We start from the raw sequence: 10,602 nt of genomic DNA on the forward strand, positions 1-10,602 counted from the left end.
CCAGTCTGGGTGACGGAGTGAGACTCCAACTCAAAAAAAAAAAAAAAAAGGATAAATAGGGCTGGGCACGGTGGCTCACGCCTACAATCCCAGTACTTTGGGAGGCCGCGGTGAGAGGATTACCTGAGCCCACGAGTTCGAGACCAGCCTGGACAACTCGGCGAGACCTCATCTCTACAATAAATCAAAAAATTAGCCGGGTGTGGTGGTTCACGCCTGTAGTCCCAGCTACTCATAAGGCTGAGGTGGAAGGATCACCTGAGCCCAGCAGGTCGAGGCTGCAGTGGTCATCAGCATGCCACTGCACTCCAGCCTGGGCAACAGAGTGAGACTCCAACTCAAAAAAAAGAATAAATTAAAAAAATAAAATTTGTTAAAGACAAAGGGAAATGAAGATGGGACTTAAGTTGTTGGAGGCAGGAGCTGAAGGAAAATAAAGGATTGAGCCAGATCCTAGTGGGCCTTCAGTACCAGACTAGGAAGCTTAGACTAAGTCTTCTATTAATTAGCCACTGTTTATCAAGTCTAATTGCCTGTTAGTCTATGTGATGTCTCACAACAACTTCTCAGGGGAGGGATTATCTTCTCTGTAAGTAGTTGAAGAAATAGGTTCAGAGAGGGAAAGTGACTTACCCTAAGTCACACAGCTGAGCTGGCATTTGAACCTGAGTTTGACTACAAAGCTAACTTATTTTCTTTTTTTAACTGTCCCTCTGTCAATAAGGTAACAGAAAACAGAGAGGAGTTGGAATAAGGGCAGGGTGGGAGTGGGGGTGATGTCATCTCTTAGGTGGATATATTTAGGCAGGATGTGTCCCCAGCTACACCATGAGCCTGGGCAAGCCTTCTCCTCCATCCTCTGTTGGCCACCTTCTTCCCTTGAACCAGTTGCCTGCTAGTCGAGAACATCAAGGCCTGGTCGAGTCAGGGTAGAAGGGGGGAAGAGGATGATGAGAGCAGCACAGGGAGACTGTATCTGTCGGCCCTGGACACACCTGGGGGCTTCTCCCCCAAGGTCAGCAGACCATGGAAGTTGAGGCAGGAAGGACCCTTGGAGATGATCTAGCCAGTGGCTCCTATGCAGAGCAAGTCCCAAGGTCACCTAGGAGTAAGAGGCAGGCTTTCCACCAGAACTTGCACCTCTTGACTCCCAGGCCAGAGCCAACTGGGAAAGGTGGTACATTGGTGCCAAGATGGGACAGGTGGCAGCAAAAGGCCTATTCTGCCAACAACCTGCTGTGGACCTTGGGCACGTCACTGCCTCTCTCTGAGCCTCATGTTCTCTTTCTTCAAAATGAAATAATGATTCCAGCTCTGCCTTTCTGCCAAGGGAGAGATGAACTTCACAATCTGCAGAGCCCTGGGAGGAGGGGGGTCACCAGCAAGAGGCAGCCTGGAGCCAGGTGGGTGGATGCCAGGGCTGGGCCTGGCACCACCAGGCTCCGCTCACCCTTTGGCCAAGCTGCAACTTCCTTGGTCTCTGCCCAAGCCTTGCCATCTGTGTGGTAGCCTCGGCTCCACCTCCTCCCTTCCTGCCAGGAAAAAGCCTCCTGGGATCTTCTCACTTCATCTGAATCTTTCCTCTTCCTCCCCAGCCAGACCCTCTCTCTCCCCTTCTGATTCAGTCACGCCTCTTGGTTGCAAATAACAGAAATAAAAAGTACAAGGAGAGAGGCGGGTGCAGTGGCTTGTGCCTATAATCCCAGCACTTTGGAAGGCAGAGGCAGAAGGATTGCTTGAGCCCAGGGGTTTGAGACCAGCTCGGGCAACATAGTGAGACTGCATCTCTACAAAAATAAAAAAATTAGCCAGACATGGTGGTGTGCACCTGTAGTCCCAGCTACTTGTGCTACTGCACTCCAACCTGGGCAACAGTGAGACCCTGACTCGGAAAAAAAAAAGTACAAGGATGGAGAATTAGCTTTAGACATGGCTAGATTCAAAGACCTGAAAGATGTCACCAGGACACTTCCTTTGTTTGTTTCATCCTCCTCCCACACGCTCTCTGTCCCTCTGCTGTGGTTTCTTCCTCAGGCAGGCCGTCCTCCTGAGGTGGCAAACACAGCAACCAACAGCTCCAAGATGACACCACACCCCTTTGGGTATCCTGGCAGGAGAGAAGCTCAGTCCATGTTCCAGGGCAGGGCACAGGGCGAGTGCCTGTTGCTGACCCCATACTATCTTGGATTGTTTAGCAAGACCTGGGTTTCCTGCCCACCCTAGAAACTATAAATTGGGTCAGCCCCACCCAAGCCACATGGATAGAGTGATGAGAGATGGTTCTTGAAAACAAAACAATGGATTCTGTCACTAGAAGGTGGCATGTTGGTCAGGCCAACACAATAGGTATTTAGGCATCTTTGTTCCTAAGTACATCAGAAGAAAGGTTGAATCAGAGGGTCGCCATGAAGGGAGTATTGGTTGATTCCTACATGTATAATTACCTTTTGTTGCCAACAAATTAGCCCAAAACTTAGTGGTTTAAAACAACAATTTAGCTGGGCACAGTGACTTAAGCCTGTAATCACAGCACTTTGGAAGGCCAAGGCTAGAGGATTGCCTGAGCCCAGGGATTCCAGACCAGTCTGGGCAATTTGGTCTTCTCTACAATAAATCAAGAAAAATTAGCTAGGCGTGGTGGTGCATACTATAGTCCCAGCTACTTGGAAGGCCGAGGCGGAAGGATCACCTGAGCCCAGCAGGTTGAGGCTGTGGTGGCCAAGGTGGGAAACTCACTTGAACCCAGGGGTTTGAAGCTGCAGTGAGCTATGATCGTGTCACAGCATGTCAGCCTGAGCAACAGAGAAAGACCTTGTTTCTTAAAAAAAAGCAAACAAATAAACAAAATATTGTATTTAGTTCACGATTCTGTGGGTAAGCTGGGAGGTTCTTCTGGTCTGGGCCATGTGTCAGTGGTCAGCTAGTGGTCTGGTGTGATCTAGGATAGCCTTGCTCATGTAGCTGATGGCTGATTGGCTGTCAGCTGGGCCGCCTCTGTTCTCCACATAGTCTCATCCTCCAGCAGGTCAGTTCCAGCTCATTCACAAGGAGGTCTTATTTCAAGTGAAACAAGTGGACAAGCTACAATTCACAAGCATTTTTCTTTTTCTTTTTTGGGGAGGAGAGAGGGTTGGAGTCTCACTCTGTTGTCCAGGTTGAAGTGCAGTGTCTTGAGCATAGCTCACCTCAGTCTCGACCTCCTGGGCTCAGGCAATCCTTTCATCTCAGCCTCCCAAAGTAGCTGGAACTGTAGGTGGATGCCACCAAGCCCAGGTAATTTTTTATTTTTTGTAGAGACATGATCTTGTTATGTTTCCTAGGCTGATCTTGAACAAGCATTAGTTTTGCACAAGCATTGTTCAAGCCTTCACTTGCATTGTGTTTGCTAAAGTCCCATTGGGCACAGCAAGTTACATGGCCAAGTCAGTGTTCACATGAAAAGGCACTACCAATGAGCTTGGAAACAGGAAGCTAAACTTTTTTTTTTTTTGAGTTGGAGTCTCACTCTGTCACGAGTGCAGTGGCACTCTCACGGTCACCACAGTCTCGACCTGCTGGGCTCAGGCTATCCTTCTGCCTTAGCTTTCCAAGTAGCTGGAACTACAGGCACGTGCCACCATGCCCAGCTAATTTTTGATTTATTGTAAAGATAAGGTCTCACCAAGTTGCCCAAGCTGATTTCAAACCCGTGAACTCAGGCAATCCCCTCACCTCGGTCTCCCAAATTGCTGTGATTATAGGCGTGAGCCACTGCGCCCGGCCTGGAAGAGAAAACTTTGAGACCAATTTTGCAATCTACTATAGCTCCCCCCGGGAGAGGGAGTGAAAAAATTTCCTTTTCTGTAGCATGTGGATCCCATGGGCCAGGACAGCCTCAGATAGGAATCTAGAAGAGGTAACTCAGGCCGGGCATGGTGGCTCACACCTATAATCCCAGCAAATTGGGAGACAGAGGCGAGAGGATTACCTGAGCCCAGGGGTTCGAGACTAGGCTGGGCAACTTGGCAAGACCTCACCTCTACAATAAATCAAAAAATTAGCCTGGCATGGTGGCGTGCACCTGTGGTTCCAGCTACCTGGAAGCTGAGATGGAAGGATCGCCTGGGCCCAGCAGTTTGAGGCTATGGTGGCCATGAGCATGCTACTGCACTCCAGCCTGGGTGACAGACGGTGAGACTCCAACTCAAAAATAACATAAAATAAGAAAATGTATCTTAGGCTATGAGACTTACCTGGCCCTCCTGGGCTATGGCTCAGCCCTTGGCCAGGGCTGAGGGCAGCAGTCTGGATCCTGACCTCACATGGAGAAGGTACAGGAGCTTGAGCTGCTAGTGTGAGGGCTTCCTTGGGGGGAGGAGACCTAAACCCCGGCTCCTGGCTCCCTTCAGCCCAGCCCAAGATGATCTGGCTTAAGGACCCACCCATACCCCCATCTCCCAGCATTTCTTTGGTAGTGAGGAGCTGGAAGACTATGAGACTTGAGCCTCATCACCATGCTAACTGGAGCCACCTGCTCTACAAGGTCAAGGAGGAGTCCCTGTCCTCTTTCAGGGGGTGACTGGCCTCAGCCTGTCTCTTCCACAGGTGGCTGCACTGGAGCGGCAGATCTTTGACTTCCTGGGCTACCAGTGGGCCCCCATCCTAGCCAACTTCCTGCACATCATGGCGGTCATCCTGGGCATCTTTGGCACCGTGCAGTATCGCTCCCGGTACCTCATTCTGGTATGGCTCACCCAGCCCCATCCCAAGCCAACCCCTCTCCTCACCTCTACCTACTCTGCCCCTCCCTGCCCCTCAGCCAGCACCATCCCCACCTCTAGGCACTCAGACCAACTTGTCTTAGCTCCAACTCAGCTGGTGGGGTGAATGTCCAAATCCCATTGCTTCTTTGCTCAAAGAAGATAAGGTTGGTATTTTTCCTAATCAACTTTCAAGGGAAATAACCCAAATATAAACAAGATAGGTCACCTAGTGAGTGCCTCACCTGTGTCAGGCTCAGCGCTGATGTGTTTCACATGCTTTAGCTCATCTTTACAACTGCCCTGTGAGATGTATCTCACCACCTCCATTTTCCAGATGTGGAAACTGAGGCTCAGAAAGGTTGTGAGATTTCCTAAGGTCACACAGCTAATGAAGGCAGGGCCAGGATTAAAGCATCAGATCTAGAGCCAATGTTCCTGCCAGGCTCCACGCCTTCTCAGTAAGCCAGTGGGAGGGGTCAGGGGAGGGGTTGCTTCCTTAGCGTCTCGGGTTGCTTCCTTAGCGTCACAGGTTGCTTCAGGAAGGCTTGACTTGTCCCTGCTGTGGATGTGGTCAGGCGCAGCTATTGTGGCTCTGAGGTCAGTGCCTCCCTGTGATCCACCCCCAAGAGTCAGACTGCGTCCCAGACCCTTCCCCTGCTGCCTCTTTTCCAGTCCTGCTTCCTGTTGGTCTCTGTCAGACTCCTGTCTTCAGACAGACTTGCCCATCTTCCCTGCTGCTCCTTTGTGACCTCCGCACATGACTTTCTTGTGGGAAAAGGCTCTTCACTCGATTTACTACATACATGCTTGATACTTACAATCACAATGGCATGCAACATCATGCTGCCCCCCCCACCCAGCCCAGGTACAATCATTCTAGGACTCCTCCCCCCACCCCCACAGGCTCAGCTCCCAGAAGCCAGGCGAACCCAACAAGCACTGCCTCACCTGACTTAAGAGAACACTTCTCTCCAGTTTTCAGGAAAGCCCCAGGCACCACTATCAACACAACTATCTACAAGATGACAGACACTGGAATCGCAGGCACAGGATTCGGATGGAAACATCCAGCTCCCAAGCCTACCCTGACCTCCTCCACTTTAGCTTGTGGCTGTGGGAGGAACGCCATCCTCCCCAGAAGCGGCCAAGGGGTCTTGCAGTGCTGCTCCCAGCCCCTCCCAGCCCTGTCCTCCTCATCCCAGCCTCCTTCCTCCAGCCAGATGGAAAGCTTGCTAGAACTGGGCAGTTGACCTGCGTCCCTCAGGTGCAGTTTACACAGCAAGGAGGGACGGGAAAGGAGTGACCCATGAGCACGCCCAGGACCAGGCTGGACTTCCTTTGCATCCTTGGGGCTTCAGCTTGGTCTGCTCACCCCAGCCTTTCCCCGGCATAACCTACCCTCTCTCCCTGCCATGGCTCTACCCTTACCTCCCCTGGTCCTCTTGTACCCATACTCCTGCCACAGCTGTGTGCGAGATGTCACACTCATGCTCAGGCACCCCGCTACAGGATAACCGCCTGTCTCTTTTGATCTGAAGTTCCAGCATCCTTAAGCTGTTACTGACTCTACATATCTTCTCACCGGGAATCACAGCCACTTAAAAAAAATTAAGGCTTCTTCCTAGGAAGCAAAAACATCCTTATTCTTCCCAACTCTAGAAAATCCCGATCCTCGGGCCTTGTGACATCCCACCTCTAATTGCCGACGGTTACCTACCCTGCAGCTCTGTCACACTGGCACTGCAGGAGTGGACCAGGCAGGCAAGGTCGCCACCCCCTAGTGGCTCACCATCTGAACACGTTTCTGCAAGTGTCACCCAAGTTGCAATCCCCTAGGGATTGTTTCAACAGCTCCTAAACACCCTAGAAATTCAGAATCAGTAGGTCTAGAGGTAGGATCCAAGAATCTGCATGTTTTGTTTTTTTGTTTTCTGAATCGGAGTCTCACTCTCACCCAGACTGGAGTACAGTGGCACATTGATGACTACTGCAGCCTCAACCTGCTGGGCTCAGACAATCCATCCACCTCAGCCTTCCAAGTAGATGGAACTACAGGTGCACATCACCACACCTGGCTAATTTTTAAGAAAATTTATTGTAGAGACCAGGTCTCACCAAGTTGTCCAGGCTGGTCTCAAACCCCTAGGCTCAGGCAATTTTCTCACCTTCCAGAGTGCTGGGATTACAGGTGTGAGCCACCACACCTGGCCAGAATCTGGTTTTTACTTTTTTATTTTATTATTAATTTTTTTTTGAGTCGGAGTCTCACTCTGTTGCCCAGACTGGAGTGCAGTGGCACACTCCCGGCCACTGCAGCCTCGACCTGCTGGGCTCCGGCGATCCTTCCGTCTCAGCATTCCAAGTAGCCGGAATTACAGGCGCGTGCTACCACACCCAGCTAATTTTTTGATTCATTGTAGAGATGAGATCTCGCCAAGTTGCCCAGGTGGGTCTCGAGCCCACGGGCTCAGGCAGTCCACTTACCTCGGCCACCCAAAGCGCAGAATTACAGGCTGAGCCACCGAGCCTGGCCAGGCTCTCCTAAGCAATTCCAGTATATTCTAGAGGCCACAGGTCTAGAGGATGTTCTCAGCAAAGCGGATGGGAGTAGCATCAGAGGACTTGGATTTGAGTGGCAGCCCTGCCTCTTTCTAGCTGTGTGGTCTTGGAAAGCTTAGTCCTCCTCTCAGCCTTACATTAGTTATCTCCAGAGAGGACAGCACCTGCTTGCAGGGCTATTGTAAGGACTGATGGATGTGAAAATGATTTGTGTGCTATGCTGTGCTCTCTGATTGAGGTATCACCATAAAAATCCTCTGCAAAGGTCTCCTCATCCTTGACCTCTGTCTCTATTGACACACCCCCTCTTCCATTCCTCTGGTCCCTACACCGACCCTACCTCTGCTTTTCCCAGTATGCAGCCTGGCTGGTGCTCTGGGTTGGCTGGAATGCGTTTATCATCTGCTTCTATCTGGAGGTTGGACAGCTGTCGCAGGTAAGCCTCAGGCCTGACAGTGCCATAAGGCGGAGCCTGAGCTTTGCCATCCCCTGCCCCAATAACTCCTGTGTGGTATATGTCTGGGGCATCACCTCCTGAAGAGACTGCCTTCTCTCTACACACCCAAATAATCTGAGCACCCCATTCCACACCCACACAATTTTTTGTTTCTGACCTTCTCAGGAACAGTAATGGAGCATATGAGGCCAAATAGCAATCAAATAGTGTAAAGATGAGCTGGAAATCCCAGTTGATCACAAGCTCAGTAAAAACCAACAGTATGTGGTGACCCAGAAAGCTACTCTTAGACCCCACTAATAGAGGTAGAGTGTTCAGAGCAAGGGAAGTGAAAATGCCATGTATTTTGTATGACTTAAACCACAAGCATTTGGGTTCAGTTCTGATAAATATTTTTTAGAAGGGAAAGAGACTAGTTAGAGTTTGTTTGGAGAAGATTGAGCAGACCATGTCACGTGGAGAACTACGGAAGAAAGTGGGACTGTCTAGCTTGAATAAGAGCAAGCCCAGAGAGACACAACTTCTATTTTTAGGTTATAAAGGAGACAGAATATGTGAATAAGAGCATTGTCTTTGTAGTCTGACCCTGCTAGATTCCAATCCCAGCTCTAATGTGCCCTAGCTCTGTGACCCTGGGTGAGTGGCTTATCCTCTGAGCTCCAGTGACCTCATCTAAGTGGAGACAATAGCAACCACAGTGTCACGTGGCTGCTGAAGGGATGAAACAAGCTCACACGTACAAGTTCCTGGCCCCTGGTCAGCAGACTGAATAGTTCTCTGACTGAATGAGTGAATAGTTTGATGAGCACATGAATGCACGCCCTGGGTGATGTAGGCCAGCCCCTTCTCCATCTAACAGATGGGAAGACCACTGACCAAAGGCAGGAGAGCCTTGCCGGGGCCACACATAGGGCAGCAGTGGAGACGCTGAATGGGGAGCTGCAAAGGGGCCTGTTGAAGATTTCACCAATGGATGGGAAATTGAGTCCTGTACACCGTTCATGTCCCTTCCAGCCCTTAAAGTCAGAGCTCATGGGTCCGCACCAGCCCCTTCCATCTCAGTGAAGGAAGAGGAGTGTGAGGCTTGCATGGCCATCAAGTGCCACCTACTGGCCGAATGTGGAATTGCAGGTGCAGACTCCACTCTTCCAATCAAGTGAGAGGTAGTCCTTATATACTGTAAAGTCACTGGGGCTTGGGGAGTATCCCCTCCTCTTTCCCCCACGCTCAGTATCCCAGGCCCCTCTTCCCCCAGGACCGGGACTTCATCATGACTTTCAACACGTCCCTGCACCGCTCCTGGTGGATGGAGAATGGGCCAGGCTGCCTGGTGACACCTGTTCTGAACTCCCGCCTGGCCCTGGAGGATCACCATGTCATCTCTGTCACTGGCTGCCTGCTTGACTATCCCTACATCGAAGCCCTCAGCAGTGCCCTGCAGATCTTCCTGGCAGTGAGTCCTGTCCCTCTACCCCACACACACTCCAAGAGATGGAGGCCTCCACCCGACCCCTATCTTTAGCTCTAGCCAGGAGGGGACAAACCTAGGTGTTCCAGCCTGCTTCTGCTTTTACCTGGATCCGTGAATTGTACCACTTCCCCTCGCCCCTGCCCCAGCTCCATGCGGGGAGTGAGCAGGTTTAACGGAGAGATGAGGCACCAGATCTGAGCCAATCTTTAATTTAAATACCCAGTACACCCTCTGTGTGACTTTGGACAAGCCACTGACCCTCTCCAAGCTTGTTTCCTTACTCACAAGAAAGGAGTGACATTACCAGTCTCAGAATTGGGAGAATAGAAGGTAGCTCCAAGACAGGAGTGATTCCTGCTTCTGGGAGGGCCGATCCTGTTCTAGGCACTTTACACCCACGAGGTCATTACGAGCCAATAAGGTCTTGCCCAGGTCCAACTGGGAAAACTCAAAGAGAGAAAATCATTACCTGTCTGAAGTCACGCTCCCAGAAGAACTGGACCAGGTATGTTTGACTTTAAGGTGCAGGCAGTCAATCTGAAGTCCTTAGGGCTTGGTCTTCATCCGGGCACGCCCCCTCCCTCCCTGTTAAGCGTGGGCAGGGCCTGGCTAGGGGTTGAGGAAGAGGTTCCCTCGCCTCCTTCCCTCTCTGACGTGTCGCCCCTCCCCAGCTGTTCGGCTTCGTGTTCGCCTGCTACGTGAGCAAAGTGTTCCTGGAGGAGGAGGACAGCTGTGAGTAAGGCACCCCGCGGGAGGTGGGGAGCCAGGCCCCGCGCCTTCAGCACCCTGGACAGAGGCCCGAAACGGGCGCGGGCGGGAGGAAGCCAGGGTCGGCCAAGGGGCCCCTTTCGACGGGACGTGGAAGCGGCTGGGGTGGGTGGGGCGCTGCACAGCCAGCCCGCTCCGGACTGAGACCCAGAAGTCTAGGTGCCCTGTCCATGGCCCCAGCGCCGCCTTTTCCCAATCTCGCCACACCCCTAGCGGGGGTCTTGTCCCCTGAATTGCTCGAGCCTGCCGCCAAGCGTCTACATCGCCCCTCCTCCCAGCCTCAAGTCAGAAGTTGCAGGGCCTTGGCCCTCGCCGGTCCGGGTCCTCCGCTTCCGGCCCTCGGGAAGCGGCCGCAAAGCCCCGCCCCAAGGCCCTGTCCAGGTCCCCTCCCCTGGTTTCTCTGGCTCCGCTTCCTGGCGACGAGGTCCTGCCCTCAGATTCTTGCCTTTCAGGACTCGGCTTGCTGTAGCCCGCCCCGCACCCGCCCGTCGCTAATCATGTGCCTCCCCCTTCCGCAGTTGACTTCATCGGTGGCTTCGACTCCTACGGATACCAGGCGCCCCAGAAGACGTCGCATTTACAGCTGCAGCCTCTATACACGTGGG

General features: G+C 52.1%; 1 protein-coding gene across 1 annotated transcript; it reads left to right on the forward strand.

The window, feature by feature from the left end:
• Positions 1-4,587: 4,587 nt before the first annotated feature.
• Positions 4,588-10,597, forward strand: NKAIN1 (sodium/potassium transporting ATPase interacting 1; the record flags this gene model as incomplete). Its single annotated transcript, XM_021711523.1, has 5 exons — positions 4,588-4,722; positions 7,657-7,737; positions 9,014-9,211; positions 9,901-9,961; positions 10,516-10,597. Coding segments are annotated over exons 1-5 (482 nt in total), but the record flags the coding sequence as incomplete, so codon positions are not given.
• Positions 10,598-10,602: the final 5 nt, after the last annotated feature.

This window comes from Carlito syrichta, unplaced genomic scaffold (assembly GCF_000164805.1).
Source record: "Carlito syrichta isolate Samal-C Ts95f unplaced genomic scaffold, Tarsius_syrichta-2.0.1 Scaffold302336, whole genome shotgun sequence".
Taxonomy (NCBI): Eukaryota; Metazoa; Chordata; class Mammalia; order Primates; family Tarsiidae; genus Carlito; species Carlito syrichta.